The sequence below is a fragment of the Balaenoptera borealis genome (genome assembly GCF_965194805.1).
Source record: "Balaenoptera borealis genome assembly, chromosome: 12".
NCBI classification, from domain to species: Eukaryota; Metazoa; Chordata; class Mammalia; order Artiodactyla; family Balaenopteridae; genus Balaenoptera; species Balaenoptera borealis.
This window is the reverse complement of record NC_138869.1, coordinates 68255149-68278430: the sequence shown is the minus strand read 5'-3', so window position 1 is coordinate 68278430 and position 23282 is coordinate 68255149. Positions and strand designations below refer to the sequence as shown.

General features: G+C 40.6%; 1 protein-coding gene across 2 annotated transcripts in view; it reads left to right on the top strand.

Annotated features, from left to right (window-relative positions):
• The first annotated feature begins 4324 nt into the window (after positions 1 to 4324).
• The window catches only part of LOC309607989 (HLA class II histocompatibility antigen, DO beta chain), a 29775-nt gene continuing 10817 nt past the window's right edge, over positions 4325 to 23282 (top strand). For both annotated transcript variants that reach the window (XM_082347236.1, XM_082347235.1), the window contains exons 1-4: positions 4325 to 9025; positions 21459 to 21728; positions 22187 to 22468; positions 22922 to 23032. In XM_082347236.1, coding sequence (XP_082203362.1) covers positions 8935 to 9025; positions 21459 to 21728; positions 22187 to 22468; positions 22922 to 23032 — 754 coding nt within the window. In that variant the 5' untranslated portion in view covers positions 4325 to 8934. The remainder of the gene's footprint in view (positions 9026 to 21458; positions 21729 to 22186; positions 22469 to 22921; positions 23033 to 23282) is intronic.

The window sequence follows — 23282 nt, the reverse complement described above, 5'->3', positions numbered from 1 at the left end:
AAATTTATTCTTTGACTAAAGTTTTTCTAAGACCAAAGGCAGTCAGAGGACATGGGTGGGGGTCTATTCTGGGAAGGCCTCACAGGGTCCTGCTTGGTTTCACCAGGGGAAGAGGAAACGAGTCAGACATTGGTAGTTAAATTCTTTGACCAAGAACCTTTTGTCCACTAACCATTGGCTAGAACTAGTCTCTGGGATGTATCGGAGACTAGGTGGTATAGTTTTTCCATATGCCTAAGGAGTAGAGAAAGTTGGTGAACACTAGTAATGTCTTCCATACCGCCCCATCTTTTTCTTATTCTACCTGTCATGACCTCCCAGGGGAAGAAATGATTTCTTGGATGGCTCAGATCCCAGGGCAGGACATGTTTACTAAGAGTAACATGGGAGGGGTGTCAGAGGACATTAAAGGTTACAGAGTTGCATTTCACCTTTCTTTCCTGAATCTTATTTCCGCCATCTTGAAAAGAGTCCCTTTGTGACCCATCATCTTTTTTTTTTTTTTATTGGAGTATAACTGCTTTACAATGTTGTGTTAGTTTCTGCTGTACAACGAAGTGAATCAGCTGTATGTATACATATATCCCCTCCCTCTTGGACCTTCCCCTCACCCACCCCCACACGATCTCACCAATCTAGGTCATCACAGAGCACTGAGCTGAGCTCCCTGTGCTCTACCACAGGTTCCCACTAGCTATCTATTTTACACATGGTAGTGTATTTATGTCAAACCTAATCTCTTAATTCTGCCCACCACCCCTTCCCTCCCTGTGTCCACACCTCTGTTCTCTACATCTATGTCTCTATTCTTGCCCTGGAAATAAGTTCTTCTGTACCATTTTTCTAGATTCCACATATATGTGTTAATATACGGTATTTGTTTTCCTCCTTTTGGCTTACTTCACTCTGTATGACAGACTCTAGGTCCATCTACATCTCTGCAAATGATCCAATTTCCTTCCTTTTTATGGCTATGTAATATTCCATTGTATATACGTACCACATCTTCTTTATCCATTCATCTGTCGATGGACACTTAGGTTGTTTCCATGTCCTGGCTATTGTAAATAGTGCTGCAATGAACATTGGGGTACATGTGTCCTTTTGAATTATGGTTTTCTCAGGGTATATGCCCAGTAGTGGGATTGCTGGGTCATATGGTAGTTCTATTTTCAGTTTTTTAAGGAACCTCCATCCTGTTCTCCATAGAGGCTGTATCAATTTACATTCCCACCAACAGTGCAAGGAGGTTCCTTTTCTCCACACCCTCTTCAGCATTTATTGTTTGTAGATTTTTTGATGATGGCCATTCTGACAGGTGTGAGGTGATAGCTCATTGTAGTTTTGATTTGCATTTCTCTAATAATTAGTGATGTTGAGCAGCTTTTCATGTGCTTCTTGGCCATCTGTATGTCTACTTTGGTGAAATGTCTACTTTGGTGAAATGTCTACTTTGGTGAAATGTCTATTTAGGTCTTCTGCCCATTTTTTGGGTTGTTTGTTTTTTTGATATTGAGCTGAATGAGCTGTTTGTGTTATTTGGAGATTAATCCTTTGTCTGTTGCTTTGTTTGCAAATATTTTCTCCCATTCTGAAGATTGTCTTTTCATCTTGTTTATGGTTTCCTTTGCTGTGCAAACGCTTTTAAGTTTTATTAGGTCCCATTTGTTTATTTTTGTTTTTATTTTCCTTACTCTAGGAGGTGGGGTCAAAAAAGATCTTGCTGTGGTTTATGTCAAAGAGTGTTTTTCCTATGTTTTCCTCTAAGAGTTTTCTAGTGTCCAGTCTTACATTTAGGTCTTTAATGCATTTGGAGTGTATTTTTGGGTATGGTGTTAGGGAGTGTTCTAATTTCATTCTTTTACATGTAGCTGTCCTGTTTTCCCAGCACCACTTATTGAAGAGATTGTCTTTTCTCCACTGTATGTTCTTACCTCCTTTGTCATAGTTTAGGTGACCATAGGTGCATGGGTTTATCTCTGGGCTTTCTATCCTGTTCCATTGATGTATATTTCTGTTTTTGTGCCAGTACCATACTGTCTTAATTACTGTAGCTTTGTAGTATAGTTTGAAGTTGGAGAGGCTGATTCCTCCAGCTCCGTTTTTCTTTCTCAAGATTGCTTTGGCTATTCAGGGTCTTTTGTGTTTCCATACAAATTGTAAAATCATTTGTTCTAATTGTGTGAAAAATGCCATTGGTAATTTGATAGGGATTGCATTGAATCTGTAGATCGCTTTGAATAGTATGGTCATTTTCACAATATTGATTCTTCCCATCCAAGAACATAGTATATCTCTCCATCTGTTTGTGTCATCTTTGATTTCTTTCATCAGTGTTTTATAGTATTCTGAGTACAGGTCTCTTGCCTCCTTAGGTAGGTTTTTCCCTAGGTATTTTATTCTTTTTGTTGCAATGGTGAATGGGATTGTTTCCTTCATTTCTCTTTCTGATTTTTCATTGTTAGTGTATAGGAATGCAAGAGATGTCTGTGCATTAATTTTGTATCCTGCAACTTTACCAAATTCATTGATTAGCTCTAGCAGTTTTCTGGTGGCAACTTTAGGATGTTCTATGTATAGTATCATGTCATCTGCAAACAGTGGCAGTTCTATTTCTTCTTTTCCATTTTGTATTTCTTTTATTTCTTTTTCTTCTCTGATTGCCATGGCTTGCACTTCCAAAACTATGTTGAATAATAGTGGTGAGAGTGGACATCCTTGTCTTGTTCCTGATCTTAGAGGAAATACTTTCAGTTTTTCACCATTGAGAATGATGTTTGCTGTGGGTTTGTCATATATGGCCTTTATTACGTTGAGGTAGGTTCCCTCTATGCCCACTTTCTGGAGAGTTTTTATCATAAATGGGTGTTGAATTTTGTCAAAAGATTTTTCTACATCTATTGAGATGATCATATGGTTTTTATTCCTTAATTTGTTAATATGGTGTATCACATTGATTTGCATATATTGAAGAATCCTTGCATTCCTGAGACAAATCCCACTTCATCATGGTGCGTGATCCTTTTTTTAAAAAAAAAAAAATTAATTAATTAATTTATTTATTTTTGGCTGTGTTGGGTCTTCATTTCGTGTGAGGGCTTTCTCTAGTTGCAGCAAGCGGGGGCCACTCTTCATTGCGGTGCACGGGCCTCTCACTATTGTGGCCTCTCTTGTTGCGGAGCACAGGCTCCAGACGCACAGGCTCAGTAGTTGTGGCTCATGGGCCTAGTTGCTCTGCGGCATGTGGGATCTTCCCAGACCAGGGCTCGAACCCGTGTCCCCTGCATTAGCACGCAGATTCTCAACCACTGCGTGACCAGGGAAGCCCGGTGTATGATCCTTTTAATGTGTTGTTGGATTCTGTTTGCAAGTATTTTGTTGAGGATTTTTGCATCTATGGACATCAGTGATATTGGTCTGTAATTTTCTTGTCTTTGTGATATCTATGTCTGGTTTTGGTATCAGGGTTATGGTGGCCTCATAGATCGAATTTGGGAGTGTTCCTCCCTCTACAATCTTTTGGAAGAGTTTGAGAAGTATAGGTGTCAGCTCTTCTTTAAATGTTTGATAGAATTTGCCTGTGAAGCCATCTGGGCCTGGACTTTTGTTTGTTGGAAGATTTTAAATCACAGTTTCAGTTTCATTACTTGTGATAGGTCTGTTTATATTTTCTAATTCAGCCTTGGAAAGTTGTACCTTTTGAAGAATTTGTCTAATTCTTCCAGGTTGTTCATTTTATTGGCATATAGTTATTTGTAGTAGTCTCTTATAATCCTTTGTATTTCTGTGGTGTCAGTTGTAATTCTCCTTCTTCATTTCTAATTTTATTGATTTGCATCCTCTCCTTTTTTTCCTTGATGAGTCTGGCTAAAGGTGTATCAATTTTGTTTATCTTCTCAAAGAACCAACTTTTAGTTTTATTGACATTACTATTGTTTTCTTCATTTCTATTTCATTTATTTCTGCTCTGATCTTTATGATTTCTTTCCTTCTACTGACGTTGGGTTTTCTTTGTTCTTCTGTCTCTAGTTGCTTTAGGTGTAAGGTTAGATTTTTCATTTGAGGTTTTTCTTGTTTCTTGAGGTGAGATTGAATTGCTATAAACTTTCCTCTTAGAAAGTCTTTTGCTGCATCCCATAGGTTTTGGGTCGTCGTGTTTTTGTTGTCATTTATTTCTATGTATTTTTAAATTTCCTCTGTGATCTCTGCAGTGATCTCTTGGTTATTTAGTAGTGCACTATTTAGTCTCCATGTATTTGTGTTTTTTACAGTTTTTTTCCTGTAATTGATTTCTAATCTCATAGCGTTGTGGTTGGAAAAGATGCTTGATACGATTTCAATTTTCTTAAATTTTTGAGGCTTGACTTGTGACCCAAGATGTGATCTACCCTGGAGAATGTTCCATGTGAACCTGAGAAGAAAGTGTATTCTGCCACTTTAGGTGGAATGTCCTATAAGTATCAATCAAATCTATCTGGTTATTGTGTCATTTAAAGCTTGTATTTCCTTATTTATTTTCTGTCTGGATGATCTGTCCATTGGTGTAAGTGGGGTGTTAAAGTCCCCCACTATTACTGTGTTACTGTTGACTTCCTCTTTTATGGCTGTTAGCATTTGCCTTAAGTATTGAGGTGCTCCTATGTTGGGAGGATATTTAAATCATATTTATTTTATTTAAATCATAAATATTTATAATTGTTATATCTTCTTCTTAGATTGATCCCTTGGTCATTATGTAGTGTCCTTTATTATCTCTTGTAACAGTCTTTATTTTAAAGTCTATTTTATCTGATATGAGTATTGCTACTCCAGCTTTCTTTTGATTTCCATTTGCATGTGATATCCTTTTCCATCCCCTCACTTTCAGTCTGTATGTGTCCCTAGATCTGAAGTGGGTCTCTTGTAGACAGCACATATATGGGTCTTGTTTTAGTATCCATTCAGCCAGTCTGAGTCTTGGTTGGGGCATTTAATCCATTTACATTCAAGGTAATTATCGATATGTATGTTCCTACTGCAATTTTCTTAATTATCTTGGGCTTGTTTTTGTGGGTCTTTTTCTTCTCTCGTGCTTCCCACCTAGAGAAGTTCCTTTAGCATTTGTTGTAAAGGTGGTTTGGTGGTGCTGAATTCTCTTAGCTTTTGCTTGTCTGAAAAGCTTTTGGTTTTTCCATTGAATCTGAATGAGATCCTTGCTGGGTAGAGTGATCTTTGTTGTAGGTTTTTCCCTTTCATTACTTTAAATATGTCCTGCCACTCCATTCTGGCCTGCAGACTTTCTGATGAAAAATCAGCTGATAACCTTTTGGTGATTGCCTTGTATGTTATTTTTTGTTTTCCCTTGCTGCTTTAAAATTTTTTTCTTTTTATTTAATTTTTGTTAGTTTGATTAATATGTCTTGGTGTGTTTCTCCTAGGGTTTCTCCTGTATGGGACTCTCTGCACTTCCTGGACTTGGGTGGTTGTTTCCTTTCCCATGTTAGGGAAATTTTTACTATAATCTCTTCAAATTTTTTCTCAGACCCTTTCTCTTTCTCTTCTTCTTCTGGGGCCCCTTTGATTCGAATGTTGGTGTATTACATGTTGTCCCAGAGGTCTCTGAGACTATCCTCAATTCTTTTCATTCTTTTTTCTTTATTCTGCTCTTTGGCAGTTATTTCCACCATTCTATCTTCCAGCTCACTTATTCGTTCTTCTGCCTCAGTTATTCTGCTATTGATTCCTTCCAGTGTATCTTTAATTTCAGTTATTGTGTTGTTCATCTTTGTTTCTTTGTTCTTTAGCTCTTCTAGGTCCTTGTTAAACATTTCTTGTATTTTCTTGATCCGTACCTCCATTCTATTTCTGAGATTTTGGATCATCTTTACTATCACTAGTAAAGATGAATTCTTTTTCAGGTAGGTTGCCTACTTCCTCTTCATTTATTTGGTCTTGTAGGTTTTTACCTTTCTCCTTCATTGTAACATATTTTTTTGTCATCTCATTTTTTTGATGGGTGGGGCTGTGTTCCTGTCTTACTGGTTGTTTGGCCTCTGGCTTCCAGCTCTGGAGTTTGCAGGCCATTGGGTAGAGCCGGGTCTTGGTGCCGAGATGAGGACCTCCAGGAGATCTCACTCTGATTAATATTCCATGGGGTCTGAGGCTCTCTGTTAGTCCAGCGATTTGGACTCAGCGCTGCCACCACAGGAGCTCAGGCCTGACCCCTGGCGTCCTGGGAACCAAGAATCCACAAGCTGTGTGGCACAGAAAAAAAGAAAAAAAAAAAAAAAGCAGAAGAATAACAAAGAATAAAAAATAAAATTAAATTAGAAAATTAAAAAATACATTAGGAAAAAAAATAAATGAAACAACAACAAGGCAAAACAAAACCACAGCAGCAAAAAAAAAGAAAGAGGGTCCAGAAAAGTCCTTGGCTGGGGGGATGGGGAGGGGCTTAGGTGGGGGTGGGGCTTCGGGGGCGGGGCCTACGCTCAGGACCCATGCAGGTTCTGAGAGGGGTGGCAGGGGCAGGGCTTAGGCTCAGCATGCCTGGAGGCAGCCTCGGAGGGTGGAGGTTCAGGCCTGGGACTCCAGCAGGCTCCTCGGGGCCCAAGTACACAGGGGGAAATGCTGGACCCGTTCCTTTCCCATCCTCCGATCCCCCAAAAGTCTATCCCCATCTCCGCTAATTCTCTTGCTGTAAGTGGGCCCCTCTGAGCATGGGAACCCCTTCCCTCCCCCATCCGCCCCTCAGGGATGCCGGTCCTGTCACACCTCCCCTTCTCTTCCTCCCCTCCCTCCCTCCCAAGTCCTACCCAGTCGTGTGGGGGTTCCTCCTATCCCCTTAGGTGTCCGAGGTCCCCCACCAGTGCCTGGTAGGTGCCCTAGTTGTGAGGAGACATGAACTCCGCGTCCTCCTACTCTGCCATCTTGACTCCCCCTGTCATCTTTCTTCTTCCCACACTTCATATGCTTGGAAGTTCTAATCCTTCAGGATTTACATCTGGCTAGCAGTAAAAGTGGGAACATGAGACCTTGCTTGGGGTCTCATGCTTCACAGAAGCTTAGCATAAAACTCTCTATTAGAGTATCAGGGATTTGACCAGCTGATAAAGCCTTTGATTTACAATTTGCTATCACATTTATGGGTAGAGCTGTCCTGAGGGCACCTCAGCATATTTGGTAAGGCATAATTCAAGTATTCCAGGCTCACCTGGTCAATTACCATCATAATCCCACATTACACATCTATAAAAGCATGTGTTCCTTTAGGGAAATGAAGGAGAAAAAAATTCTATTGTATCTTCTCATTCAGTGAAGTAGTGTGTGTGTGTGTGTGTGTGTGTGTGTGTGTGTATAAAATACATATACATATTTATTGTGGCTAATCAGTAATTTTTAAGGAATTCCAGATACACTTTTTGTTTAACTGTTTATTTCCTCTCTTTTGTCCACATGCACAAATGTGGAGTTATAAAATTCTCTGTTAGCCATGTGTATCAAGTATCAACTTTATCAATTTCATCATGAACTCTTTCTTAGATGGTTAGAATTTTCTCTTCTTGTGTGCTCAAGCATTACAATGTTGATTTGATTCTTCCTGACATTACAGTGGATTGTTTCCCTGTCACTCCACCCAGGTTTTACATTTCTTGAGGACAAGAAACATGTCTGTTTCATCTTGCACTGTCCACAATATTGGGCTATAGAGCGTGATGCTAATTAAATGATAATGCACTTACAGACCACTTTGGCGAAAAAGGGGTCTTGCTCTCCTTAGTTATCAAATATTTTTTTTCCAGTTTCTTTTTAGCAGAAGATCTTGCCTTGTTCTAAACTGAGTTTATTGAAGCCACACAACTGGAACTTCCTCATTCCCCTCTTTATCACCCCAACCTTCCTATTTCATTCATGTATCTGAAAAAGTCTTTCTCTTTTTATTGCCATGTGTGACAATTATTTGGATTCCAATCAACATTTGGAGGGTAATTTCTCTTTTCTTCTCCTTTTTATCTTCAATTTCTCCTAAGTACAGGTGACTTTCACTTGACTCAGAAACTTAGGAAGGTCTTTTCTAGCTTAAAAGCAATTTTCCCTTAGTGTTGGTTTTCTCTCAAGAGAGAGTCTCATTTTTTCCCTTGTTTTCACTTCCAAAATTCCCGAAGGACTGCTTACATCTGCTGCCTTCATTTTCTCATTTTAATTCACTCTTTACCTTTTTGAAATATTGTTTCTACCTTTAACACTCTGTTCCACTGAAGGTTTTTGGTGCCCCATTACTTATAAAACGCAATAATGCCTTCTTCTCTTTTATCCTCTTAGCCATTTTTGCAGTATTTTATTCTTTTGAGAATCCTCTCCCCATGTTTTTTTTTTTTTTTTTTTTTCTTCCCCTTATCTTGGTTTACAGGAAATCCTCTTCAGGTAATTCTCAGTCTCTTCAATTTCTTCTCTGATAATGCTTTCCTTAACTCCTTGTAAGGTCCATGCTTCAGAATGCTGTCTACTGTCTTCTTTATTTACACACTCTCTGTAGGCAATGTGAACCACCCCACTGGCATGGAGATCTATTAGTCACAGCAGGCCAGGGACAGTGCTATATGAGTATAGTAAGACCCATGATAAACAATCTGCCCAGTTCTTCTAAGACCACATACCTTGCAGAGTAGTATTTTCTTTTTCTCCTAGCCGGTTTCCTTGTACCTGAACTGCTGCCAGTGATTCTGCAGGTAAATAGTTCTTGAGTGGTAACAACTTTATGAAAGTATTCTACCCAGCACCTAATGACACAAAGCTCCTCTGTCTTGATTGGTTATCCATGTGAGGAGTTTCCAATCCTGGGGAGGCCAGAAAGTTATCTCTATTCTTCATGAATATTTTTGACTGAGTTGTGTGTGGGCAAGCCCCATTCTGAAGAGGTGGAGGATTTTTCTGTCTCGCTTGTTTTCTTCCAGAATGGGTTCTATTTGGATTCCCTGGGTGGTGGCTTTGTTAGGGACGGTAAACAGGCTGGATTCCTCCATGACTCAAGGCAGAGATTCTCCAGGTAAGGACACAGTGATTTCTTTCAGGTGTACATGCAAAAACTGGCGTGGAGGAGGAAGGCCTTTCCCTACAGGTCCAGGCTCCAGTCCAGACCGGAAGTGGCTTCTGGGTTCAAAGAGAGTCTTCTTCCCTTTGACAGGAAATTATTCCTTCCCTCTTTACCACATGCAATGGACCAGCAGGAAGAGGGTCTTCCTGTCCCAGAGCCATGGATTCAAGGAGTCTAGAGGCAGGAAAAAGGGAAACATTGCTTGCTTAGGGTCCTTATGGTATTAATGTCAGTCTGGAGAACTGTAAAAAATTGAGGCAGTCTGAGAATAGCTGCTATCCTTCAGCCAGGAGTTTGATGATTGTGACTGTTTCTGTATGTATCCAATTGGGGTATATGTGAACAAAAGAACTTGGAAACGAAGGTTGCTTCATTTGACATTTTTAAGCCCCTATAATATGGTCAGACTGTATGAAGCGATCTTGAGAAATGAGAGAAATTGAATGTATTAGCCCTGTCCTTGTGTTACCAGGTACATGTATTTACTGCTGTTATTTTTCTAGCTGAGGAGTTAAGCTATGCAAACATGAAGTGGTATTACATTCTGAAAACATATTTATCAGAAGAAAACAGGATATAATGTGCTAAAAACTAGAACCCCTTTGAACGTCAAAGTCTCATTAAACACAAAAGAGGAACAAACCTAGGGGTGTGGGGTGTGGGTGTGAGGAGATCAGTATTCTTGGAGAACAGAAACCTCTCCGAGCTTATAATATCCGTTGAACAACAACAACACATACACAATCAGTAAGATCTAAACTGTGACACAGATCTGACTGAAAACTAACTTTAAAAAATTTTTTATTTAGAATGTAAGACAAAATAGAGATTTGGAGATTAGAGCCTTGTTTGAAACTAGCTGAGTTCGAGATGAGTCTGGCTGACCCAGGAAGGATGCTGCTGTCCTGACACTCAGTCCAATAGTTCCTCTGAACGTAGAAATGAAGGAAAATCTACACTCGAGATCAGTAACAATTACCCTTCAAGTCTCAACTGAAATGCCATTTCTTCAGGGAGCTCTTTCCTGATCAACTTACATTATTAACCCATTTGAATGTCCTTTTTTTTTTTTTTTAAATTTATTTATTTATTTATTTATTTTTGGCTGTGTTGGGTCTTCGTTTCTGTGTGAGGGCTTTCTCCAGTTGCGGCAATCGGGGGCCACTCTTCATCGCGGTGTGCGGGCCTCTCACTGTCGCGGCCTCTCTTGTTGCGGAGCACAGGCTCCAGACGCGCAGGCTCAGTAGTTGTGGCTCACGGGCTTAGTTGCTCCGCGGCATGTGGGATCTTCCCAGACCAGGGCTCGAACCCGTGTCCCCTGCATTGGCAGGCAGATTCTCAACCACTGCGCCACCAGGGAAGCCCCTGAATGTCCTTTTATATTGTTCTCAAATGCACAGAATGGAGTTAATCTTCCCCAGTGACTTCACAGCACCTTGTAATCACTGATCAGAACAAGGACGCTCTCCTCTCTTCCCTTGTCTCCATTCTCACTCCCTCCCTTCCATTCTAATGTGCCTGGTATGTCTTTAAGTATGAGGGTGGCTTTTAAGAAGATGTAGCATTGTTTTCCTGTGTGTATTTAAAAAAATTGTTTTTATTGGAGTGTAATTGCTTTACAATATTGTGATAGTTTCTGCTGTACAACGAAATGAGTCAGCTATATGTATGCATATATCCCCTTCCTCTTAGACCTCCCTCCCAACCCCCATCCCACCCATCTAGGTCATCACAGAGCACTGAGCTGAGCTTCTTGTGCGTTATAGCATGTTCCCACTAGCTATCTATTTTACACATGGTTGTGTATATATGTCATTCCTAATCTCCCAATTCGTCCCACCCTCTCCTTCACCCCTGTTTCCACATGTCCATTCTCTATGTCTGCATCTCTACCCTTACCCTGCAAATAGGTTCATCTGAACCATTTTTCTAGATTCCATGTATATGTGTTAATATACGGTATTTGTTTTTCTCTTTCTGGCTTACTTCACTCTGTATGACAAACTCTAGGTCCATCTACATCTCTGCAAATGATCCAATTTCCTTCCTTTTTATGGCTATGTAATATTCCATTGTATATACGTACCACATCTTCTTTATCCATTCATCTGTCAATGGACACTTAGGTTGTTTCCATGTCTTGGCTATTGTAAATAGTGCTGCAATGAACATTGGGGTACATGTGTCCTTTTGAATTATGGTTTTCTCAGGGTATATGCCCAGTAGTGGGATTGCTGGGTCATATGGTAGTTCTATTTTTAGTTTTTTAAGGAACCTCCATCCTGTTCTCCATAGAGGCTGTATCAATTTACATTCCCACCAACAGTGCAAGGAGGTTCCTTTTCTCCACACCCTCTTCAGCATTTATTGTTTGTAGATTTTTTGATGATGGCCATTCTGACAGGTGTGAGGTGATAGCTCATTGTAGTTTTGATTTGCATTTCTCTAATAATTAGTGATGTTGAGCAGCTTTTCATGTGCTTCTTGGCCATCTGTATGTCTACTTTGGTGAAATGTCTACTTTGGTGAAATGTCTACTTTGGTGAAATGTCTATTTAGGTCTTCTGCCCATTTTTTGGGTTGTTTGTTTTTTTGATATTGAGCTGAATGAGCTGTTTGTGTTATTTGGAGATTAATTCTTTGTCTGTTGCTTTGTTTGCAAATATTTTCTCCCATTCTGAAGATTGTCTTTTCATCTTGTTTATGGTTTCCTTTGCTGTGCAAAAGCTTTTAAGTTTTATTAGGTCCCATTTGTTTATTTTTGTTTTTATTTTCCTTACTCTAGGAGGTGGGGTCAAAAAAGATCTTGCTGTGGTTTATGTCAAAGAGTGTTTTTCCTATGTTTTCCTCTAAGTTTTCTAGTGTCCAGTCTTACATTTAGGTCTTTAATGCATTTGGAGTGTATTTTTGGGTATGGTGTTAGGGAGTGTTCTAATTTCATTCTTTTACATGTAGCTGTCCTGTTTTCCCAGCACCACTTATTGAAGAGATTGTCTTTTCTCCACTGTATGTTCTTACCTCCTTTGTCATAGTTTAGGTGACCATAGGTGCGTGGGTTTATCTCTGGGCTTTCTATCCTGTACCAGTGATGTATATTTCTGTTTTTGTGCCAGTACCATACTGTCTTAATTACTGTAGCTTTGTAGTATAGTTTGAAGTTGGAGAGGCTGATTCCTCCAGCTCCGTTTTTCTTTCTCAAGATTGCTTTGGCTATTCAGGGTCTTTTGTGTTTCCATACAAATTATAAAATCATTTGTTCTAATTGTGTGAAAAATGCCATTGGTAATTTGATAGGGATTGCATTGAATCTGTAGATCGCTTTGAATAGTATGGTCATTTGCACAATATTGATTCTTCCCATCCAAGAACATGGTATATCTCTCCATCTGTTTGTGTCATCTTTGATTTCTTTCATCAGTGTTTTATAGTATTCTGAGTACAGGTCTTTTGCCTCCTTAGGAAGGTTTATTCCTAGGTATTTTATTCTTTTTTTTTGTGCTGGTAAATGGGATTGTTTCCTTAATTTCTCTTTCTGATTTTTCGTTGTTAGTGTATAGGAATGCAAGAGATTTCTGTGCATTAACTTTGTATCCTGCAAGTTTACCAAATTCATTGAGTAGCTCTAGTAGTTATCTGGTGGCATTTTTAGGATTTTCTATGTATAGTATCATGTCATCTGCAAACAGCAACAGTTTTACTTTTTTTTTTTTTTTCCAATTTGTGTTCCTTTTATTTCTTTTTCTTCTCTGATTGCCATGGCTAAGACTTCCAAAACTATATTGAATAAGAGTGGCAAGAGTGGACATCCTTGTCTGGTTTCTGATCTTAGTGGAAAGGCTTTCAGTTTTTCACCATTGAGAATGATGTTGGCTGTGGGTTTGTCATATATGGCCTTTATTATTCAGTGGGCCAAAAAGTGCCTTTGGTTTTTTAAGTAAAAATAAAAGGCACATTTTTCATTTTCACCAAGAACTTTATTGAACAACGTATTCACCATTTTTTTACACTACCTTCTGCCAGTTTTCAGGCAACTTCATACTTCCATCTTCCCAAAACTTTTTATATTTTTGAGCAAAGAGCTGTTCCAGGTGCCTTGCATGGTCTTCCAGGGAATTGAATTTTTTTCCATTAAGAGAATATTGTAAAAACCGAAATACATGGAAATCCGAAGGCGCAATGTCTGGTCAATACACCAGATGAATCAGAACTTCCCAGTGAAGCTGTAACAGTTTCTGCCTGGTCATCAAAGAAACATGCGGTCCTGCATTATCCTGATGGAAGATTATGCGTTTTCTGTTGATAATTCTGGAAACTTTTCGTCAAGTGCTGCTTTCAGTTGGTCTAATTGGGAGCAGTGCTTGTTGGAATTAATCGTTTGGTTTTCTGGAAGGAGCTCATAATAGAGGACTCCCTTCCAATCCCACCATATACACAGCATCACCTTCTTTGGATGAAGACCAGTCTTTGGTGTGGTTGCTGGAGGTTCATTTCCCTTGCCCCACGATCTCTTCCATTCCACATTATTGTATAGTAACCACTTTTCTTCGCCAATCACAATTTGTTTTAAAAATGGAACGTTTTCATTATGTTTCAGTAGAGAATCACATAAGGAAATATGGTCAAGAACGTTTTTTTCGCTTAACTTATGTAGAACCCAAACATCAAAGCCATTAACATAACCAAGCTGGTGCAAATGATTTTCAATGCTTGATTTGGATATTTTGAGTATGTCAGCTGTCTCCTGCGTGGTATAACACTGACTGTTCTCAATTACTGTTTTAATTTGATCGCTATCAACTTCAACTGGTCTACCCGACAGTGGAGCATTGTCCAGTGAGAAATCTCCAGTATGAAACTTCGTGAACCACTTTTGACACGTTTGATCAGTCACAGCACCTTCTCCATACATTGCACAAATCTTTTTGTGCGTTTCAATTGCATTTTTACCTTTCTTGAAATAGTAAAGCCTAATATGTTGAAAATGTTGCTTTTTTCTTCCATCTTCAATATTAAAATGGCTACACAAATATTCACCAATTTTGATAATTTTTTTAAAATGTATGCTGATATGACAGCTGTCGTATACAATCTAACAAAATTGTTTTGAATGAATTTAAAGACAACTAAGTTCTACTAGAGCCATCTTACAGAAAAAACCACACAAACCTTTTGGCCCACCCAATATGTTGAGGTAGGTTCCCTCTATGCCCATTTTCTGGAGAGTTTTTTTTTTTAATCATAAATGTGTGTTGAATTTTGTCAAAAGATTTTTCTGCATCTATTGATATGATCATATGGTTTATTTATTTATTTATTTGCTTGTTTGTTTATTTTTGGTTGCATTGGATCTTTGTTGCTGTGTGCAGGCTTTCTCTAGTTGTGGCGAGTGGGGGCTACTCTTCATTGTGGTGTGCGGGCTTCTCATTGTGGTGGCTTCTCGTTGTGGAGCACAGGCTCTAGGCTCACAGGTTTCAGTAGTTGTGGCACGCAGGCTCAGTAGTTGTGGCTCACAGGCTTAGTTACTCCGTGGCATGTGGGATCTTCCTGGACCAGGGCTCGAACCCATGTCCCCTTCATCGGCAGGAGGATTCTTAAACACTGAGCCACCAGGGAAGCCCGATTATATGGTTTTTATTCCTTAATTTGTTAATATGGTGTATCACATTTATTGATTTGCATATATTGAAGAATCCTTGCATTCCTGGGACAAATCCCACTTGACCATGGTGTATGATCCCTTTAATGTGTTGTTGGATTCTGTTCGCTAGTATTTTGTTGAGGATTTTTGTGACTATGTTCATCAGAGATATTGGTCTGTAATTTTCTTTTTTTGTGTGTGATACCTTTGTCTGGTTTTGGTATCAGGGTGATGGTGGCCTCATAGATCGAATTTGGGAGTGTTCCTCTCTCTGAAATCTTTTGGAAGAGTTTGAGAAGTATAGGTGTCAGCTCTTCTCTAAATGTTTGATAGAATTCGCCTGTGAAGCCAACTCGTCCTGGACTTTTGTTTGTTGGAAGACTTTTAATCACAGTTTATTTTCATTACTTGTGATAGGTCTATTTATATTTTCTAATTCTTCCTGGTTCAGTCTTAGAAAATTGTACCTTTCTAAGAATTTGTCCATTTCTTCCAGGTTTTCCATTTTATTGGCATATAGTTGTTTGTAGTAGTCTCTTATAATCCTTTGTATTTCTGTGGTGTCAGTTGTAATTCTCCTTTTTCATTTCTAATTTTATTGATTTGCATCCTCTCCTTTTTTTTTCTTGATGAGTCTGGTTAAAGGTTTATCAATTTTGTTTATCTTCTCAAAGAACCAACTTTTAGTTTTATTGACATTACTATTGTTTTCTTCGTTTCTATTTCATTTATTTCTGCTCTGATCTTTATGATTTCTTTCCTTCTACTGACGTTGGGTTTTCTTTGTTCTTCTGTCTCTAGTTGCTTTAGGTGTAAGGTTAGATTTTTCATTTGAGGTTTTTCTTGTTTCTTGAGGTGAGATTGAATTGCTATAAACTTTCCTCTTAGAAAGTCTTTTGCTGCGTCCCATAGGTTTTGGGTTGTCGTGTTTTTGTTGTCATTTATTTCTATGTATTTTTAATTTCCTCTGTGATTTCTGCAGTGATCTCTTGGTTATTTAGTAGTGCACTATTTAGTCTCCATGTATTTGTGTTTTTTACAGTTTTTTTCCTGTAATTGATTTCTAATCTCATAGCATTGTGGTCGGAAAAGATGCTTGATACAATTTCAATTTTCTTAAATTTTTGAGGCTTGACTTGTGACCCAAGATGTGATTTACCCTGGAGAATGTTCCATGTGAACCTGAGAAGAAAGTGTATTCTGCCACTTTAGGTGGAATGTCCTATAAGTATCAATCAAATCTATCTGGTCTATTGTGTCATTTAAAGCTTGTATTTCCTTATTTATTTTCTGTCTGGATGATCTGTCCATTGGTGTAAGTGGGGTGTTAAAGTCCCCCACTATTACTGTGTTACTGTTGACTTCCTCTTTTATGGCTGTTAGCATTTGCCTTAAGTATTGAGGTGCTCCTATGTTGGGAGGATATTTAAATCATATTTATTTTATTTAAATCATAAATATTTATAATTGTTATATCTTCTTCTTAGATTGATCCCTTGGTCATTATGTAGTGTCCTTTATTATCTCTTGTAACAGTCTTTATTTTAAAGTCTATTTTATCTGATATGAGTATTGCTACTCCAGCTTTCTTTTGATTTCCATTTGCGTGTGATATCCTTTTCCATCCCCTCACTTTCAGTCTGCATGTGTCCCTAGATCTGAAGTGGGTCTCTTGTAGACAGCACATATATGGGTCTTGTTTTAGTATTCATTCAGTCAGTCTGAGTCTTTTGGTTAGGGCATTTAATCCATTAACATTCAAGGTAATTATCGATATGTATGTTCCTACTGCAATTCTCTTAATTGTCTTGGGCTTGTTTTTTTTTTAAATTTTATTTATTTATTTATTTTCTTATGGCTGTGTTGGGTCTTTGTTTCTGTGTGAGGGCTTTCTCCAGTTGCGGCAAGCGAGGGCCATTCTTCATTGCGGTGCACGGGCCTCTCACTATTGCGGCCACTCTTGTTGCGGAGCACAGGATCCAGACGCGCAGGCTCAGTAATTGTGGCTCACGGGCCTAGTTGCCCTGTGGCATGTGGGATCTTCCCGGACCAGGGCTCGAACCCATGTTCCCTGCATTGGCAGGCAGATTCTCATCCGCTGCGCCACCAGGGAAGCCCCTTGGGCTTGTTTTTGTGGGTCTTTTTCTTCTCTCGTGCTTCCCACTTAGAGAAGTTCTTTTAGCATTTGTTGTAAAGCTGGTTTGTTGGTGCTGAATTCTCTTAGCTTTTGCTTGTCTGAAAAGCTTTTGACTTCTCCATCGAATCTGAATGAGATCCTTGCTGGGTAGAATGATCTTGGTTGTAGGTTTTTCTCTTTCATCACATTAAATATATCCTGCCACTCCATTCTGGCCTGCAGAGTTTCTCCTGAAAAATCAGCTGATAACCTTATGGGGATTCCCTTGTATGTTATTTTTTGCTTTTCCCTTGCTGCTTAAAAATTTTTTCTTTTTATTTAATTTTTGTTAGTTTGATTAATATGTGTCTTGGTGTGTTTCTCCTAGGGTTTATCCTGTATGGGACTCTCTGTGCTTTCTGGACTTGGGTGGCTATTTCCTTTCCCATGTTAGGGAAGTTTTTGACTATAATCTCTTCTAATATTTTCTCAGACCCTTTCTTTTTCTCTTCTTCTTCTGAGACCTTTAGAATTCGAATGTTGGTGTATTTAATGTTGTCTCAGAGGTCTCTGAGACTGTCTTCAATTCTCTTCATTCTTTTTTCTTTAGTATGCTCCTTGGCAGTTATTTCCACCATTCTATCTTCAAGCTCACTTATTTGTTCTTCTGCTTCAGTTTTTCTGTTATTGATTCCTTGTATTGTATTTTTCATTTCAGTTACTGTGTTGTTCATCTTTGTTTATTCTTTAGTTCTTCTGGGTCTTTGTTAAACATTTCTTGTATTTTCTCGATCCATGCCTGAGTTCTATTTCCAAGATTCTGAATCATCTTTACTATCATTACTCTGAATTCTTTTTCAGGTACGTTGACTATTTCCTGTTCATTTAGTTGATCTTGTAGGTTTTTATCTTGCTCCTTCATCTGTAACATATTTTTTTATTGTCTCATTTTTTTTTGTTTTTTTGGTTGGGTGGGACTGTGTTCCTGTCTTATTGGTGGTTTGGCCTGAGGCTTCCAGCCCTGGAGTTTGTAGGCTGTTGGGTAGAGCCGGGTCTTGGTGCTGAGATGAGGACCTCTGGGAGACCTCACTCTGATTAATATTCCCTGGGGTCTGAGGCTGTTAGTCCAGCAATTTGGACTCAGTGCTCCCACCATAGGAGCTGACCCCTGACCCCTGGCCTGGGAACCAAGATCCTGCAAGCTGCACAGGGTGGCAAAAAAATAAAAAAGGGCAGAAAGTAACAAAGAGTAAAAAATAATATAAGATTAGAAAACTAACAGATATGTTAGAAAAAATAAAATATAAATGAAACAACAACCAGAAGGTAAAACAGAATCACAATAGCAAAAATATAGGGAAAAAAAGGCCGGTAAAGGCCTTGGCTATGGGGGGTGGGGCTTAGGCATGGGCAGCTTTTAGGTGGGGGCAGGACCTACGCTTAAGCCCTTGGGGTGGGGGGTGGGAATTAGGCTCAGCGCCACTGGAGGGGCCCTGATGTGCCTCTGGCCTCAGAGTAGGTATGATCAGGCCTGAGACCTTAGCAAGGTCCCCGTTCACCTCTACTCTTCTTCCTCCACTCCCTCTCTCCCACACCCTTAGGACCCATGTGGCAGCAGGGGTCCCCGGATGGTGGAGGACTCAGGGCCCGAGTAGGCAGGGGAAATGCTATCCACGTTCCCCCGAGTCCTCTGAAACTCCTAGGGTCCCTCCGGGCACGGGAACCCCTCCCCTCCCCCAGCCACCCCTCAGGGGCACTGGTTCCCTCCGACCTCCACTTCTCTTTCCCCCTTGCTCCCCCCCATGTCCTCCCCAGTCACTCGGGGGTTTCTCCCATCCCCTTGGGTGTCAAGGTCCCCCACCAGCCTCTGGTGGGTGCCCTAGTTGCAGGAAGACACGAACTCCGCATCCTCCTAGTCCGCCATCTTGACTCTGCTCCCTCCTGTGTGTATTTTTATTTTTTACTTTTTATTTATTTTTATTTTTAAAGAAAATTTTTATAAATAGGTACCAGTGTTTTGAGGTGCACATTTATTAAATCAGAAAGACTCTGTTCATGTATTCTTTATGTATTTATTTTTAAAATTTACTTATTTTTGGCTGCGTTGGGTCTTCATTGCTGTGCGCAGGGGCTATTCTTCGCTGCGGCGTGTGGGCCTCTCATTGGGGTGGCCTCTCCTGTTGTGGAGCATGGGCTCTAGGCACGTGTGCCCCAGCAGTTGTGGTGCACAGGCCTAGCCACTCCCTGGCATGTGGGATCCCCCCAGAGCAGGGCCCGAACCCGTGTCCCCCACATTGGCAGGTGGACTCTCAACCACTGCGCCACCAGGGAAGCCCCTGTGTGTATTTTTAAATTTTAATAAATGTCATCATGCGATGAATCACATTCTGTTTCTTTTCTTACCTAACACAATGCTTTTGAGCTCTACCTCGGTGTTTGTGTTTGTGAATCCAAACCTGTCTTTACTGATAGGGAAGCAGGTCAGGGAAGGGAAGTGTCTGTTTCTATGTAAAATAACTAGATATAGAACTAGAACTTAAGTGAACTGAGACCAATCCAGGTCCGTTTACCAGTTTGTCTCTTAAAATTGTCTAGATCTTCAAATCTAAGACAACTATCACCACCTTAGTTTGTTTGGGTTGCTATGACAAATGCCACAGATTGCATTGCTTATAAACAACAGACATTTATTTCTCAAAGTTCTGGAGGCTGGGAAGTCCGAGATCAAGGCTGCAGCATGGTTGTGTTCTGGGAAAGGCTCTCTTTCTGGTTCAGAGCTGGCACCTTCTCTCTGTGTCATCACATGGTGGAAGGGGCTAGGGAGCTCTTTGGAGCCTCTTTTCTAGGGACACTAATCCCTTTCATCAGGAATCCATGCTCCTGACCTAAGTACCTCCCCCAACACCGCCGACTAATACCATTACCCTTGGGGGTTGGGATTTCAACATGTGAATGGAGGCAACACAAACGTCCAGACCACAATACACAATCATACTTTTTCTTACCTATGAAGATTGATTAAATAGCTTTGGGAAATTAAATTGTTTTGGAGAACATGCCAATTAGAAAAGAGTTACATTGTATGAAAGTATAGATTTCAAACTAATCACTATCGATACTAATAAGGTACTTTGAAAGTGGAAAATCATAATGGAGAATGGATTTGCATTTTTATTTATTTATTTAAAGTTTATTTTTTTAAAAATTATTTATTTATTTATGTTTGGCTGCGTTGGGTCTTCGTTGCTGCACGCCGGCTTTTTCTAGTTGCAGCGTGCGGGCTTCTCATTATGGTGGCTTCTCCTGTGGTGGAGCACGGGCTCTAGGCTTGCGGGCTTCAGTAGCTGTAGCACACAGGCTCAGTAGTTGTGGCTCACGGGCTCTAGAGTGCAGGCTCAGTAGTTGTGGTGCACGGGCTTATTTGCTCCGTGGCATGTGGGATCTTCCTGGAACAGGGCTCAAACCCATGTCCCCTGCATTGGCAGAGAGATTCTTAACCACTGTGCCACCAGGGAAGTCCCTAAAATTTATTTTTTATTGAAGTATGGTTGAATCACAATGTTGTGTTCATTACCGCTGTACAGCAAAGTGACTCAGTTATACATTCTTTTTCATATTCTTTTCCATTATGGTTTATCACAGGATATTGAAGGACTTGGATTTTTTAATTCATTCTTCAGTGGAAGTGTTTAATATAAAAGCCTCCAGAGAAGGTTTAAGTTAGCCCTATATTCACCATGTTATTACAACCGCTAGAACTGTGCATACAGGGCCAATGATGATGATGATGATAATAAAAGGCATCTTCAAGTCATGAATTAATATTATTTTACCCAACATAGATAGAGGTAATGAGGTCATTACCTTACTAGAGCCAACAGAGGGGATGAGGTCTCTGAGTAATTGTGCAAAGGAAAATGTCCAGAAGAAAATTCATTAAAAAAAAAATTTGTTTTTGGCTGCGCCACCTGGAATCTTAGTTCCCCAACCAGGGATTGAACCTATGCCCCCTGCAGTGGAAGCACAGAGTCTTAACCACTGGACCACCAGGGAAGTCCCCAGAAGAAAATTCTTGAGAAAACCCATAGTGAGTGGAAAGTAGAAGGGGAGATTATTTCACACCTACTATGAACCTAATCTGAATTTCTTTACCCCACCTCCATCCTCCTTTCACTTTACTCCAGAAGGAACATATAGAATTAGCCTACTAACGGCAAGAATACTATTGAACTATTCCATACAGGGCTGGGAATTCTTGGGCTTCTGAAAGCTTGGCTTGGAGAAACTTAGCACAGTGTCTGGCAAAACGCAAACAGTCTATAAATATTGGTCAAAGGAATGAATATTTGTTGAATGAAAGTTTATGTCTCTGGACTCATTCTGACTTTCTTCTTTGGGTTACATGTCTCCTGTTTGGCTGGCCTGGTAAGCTGGACCTCAGGCTTCTTTCAAAGAAGAATGGGTGTCTCTTTGCTAAGAGGAACCAGGGTGGGGCCCAGGGGAGCAGAGGCTACTTTGGCCGATTTACTGAGGTCAAAGGCCTCCTCTCCAATCAATGTGGTCTGGCATAATAAACCAGGTATGGGTTTCCTAATTGGGGCTGGTTCATAGTCTTTTTTTTGGTTTTCTAGAAGATTTTGTGATTCAGGCAAAGGCTGACTGTTACTTCACCAATGGGACAGAAAATGTGCAGTTTGTGGTCAGATTCATCTTTAACCTGGAGGAGTATGCACGTTTTGACAGCAACTTGGGGATGTTTGTGGCCTTGACGGAGCTGGGCCAGCCTGACGCTGAGCTGTGGAACAATCGGCCCGATATACTGGCAAGGAGTAGAGCCTCTGTGGATGCGCTCTGCAGACACAACTACAAGCTGGGTGCACCCTTCACTGTGGGGAGAAAAGGTGAGGTGTAAGGTGGGGACTGCAGGGGTTCAGGAATCTCCCCCGTGTAAGCCTGGCCGTGGCTCTTCCTTGTACTGGGCAGTTTCCTGCTTCAGGATAGATGGGTCAGGAACAGGGGAGTCTGTATATATTCTGTCCTCAGTTGTGACTCACTCACTATCCTCAGGGGTCAGTTCACGGTGGTCTTGTGTCCCAGACCCCCAGTTCTCAGGGACTTTAAGGGCTAGTGTCTTCCCAAATAAAAGGGGCAATTGTGGGCATGTGATAAAGCCTAAATCCTCCTTGCGACACTAACATATCCAGTGTTTGAGTCTTTGGGGGTGAGATTTTCCCACATTTCCAGTTTCTACTTGGGTGATTTGGGAAAGAGATTTGGAGCTGAGATAACCTTTATGAAACTCCTGTGTTGGCTTTGTGGATTTCCTTCACCATGTCTCATTTCTTCTCTCCCCCGCTAGTGCAACCAGAGGTGACAGTGTATCCAGAGAGGATCCCAGCCTTGCAGCACCGCAATCTGCTGCTTTGCTTTGTGACAGGTTTCTACCCAGGGGACATCAAGATCACGTGGTTCCGGAATGGGCAGGAACAGAGAGAGGGGGTCATGTCCACTGGCCTCATTAGGAATGGAGACTGGACCTTTCAGACAATGGTGATGCTAGCAATGACACCTGAACTTGGAGAGGTCTACACCTGCCTTGTTGATCATCCCAGCCTGCTGAGCCCTGTTTCTGTGGAGTGGAGTGAGAATCAGCTTATACTTTCTGGACGAAACTCGGCCAACCTGACTCAAGACCTGTGTTACCTCTGTGTTCATCTTGGCTACAATACTAGTTCTTCTTCCCTCTGATCTCAGGGAGTCATAGAAATTGGGGTCTTTGGGTTGGGGTGGGAAAAAACATGGCAGATAGCTATCCTTGGATCTTCCAAGAAATATGGAGGTGTAATCACTTTGTCACTTACTTCCAACTTTGGGAACTACTGTCCTCTAATGCTTTGGTCTTGGCATTTAGGGGGGCATTATTATTGGCTATAAGAATCATTAACAGAAACTCCATGAGTACAAACCTTGGCTTCAAAGATGTAGTCCTTCCCTAGATAGCATTGGATTGGTGTCCAGCACAGGTTCTGGGATTTCAGGAAGGTACACCAAATATTGGGAGATTTTGGCTCACTTTAATACATGTTTTCCATAGGAGCTCAGTCTGAATATTCTTGGAGAAAGATGCTGAGTGGAATTGCAGCCTTCCTGGTTGGGCTAGTCTTCCTTCTGGTGGGGATCGTCATCCACACCAGGGCTCGGAAAGGTAATGAGCTCTGAGGAGTAGCCCTGCCACCTGCCCCCTGGTTTTCCCCACTTTCCACTTTTCCTAACGTCTAAGATGCAAGGCAGGGAGGGCTGATCATACCTCTCAGGGATCACTGGGATAGTTTTTCCTGAAGCCAGAAACATTCCAGGGGGTAATTGGAGATGGAGTTCTGATACTCTGGGTCATCCCCCATCGCTCAGGGTAATCACAACATTTGGTTCTAACTGGGGCATCCTATTTCTTCCTT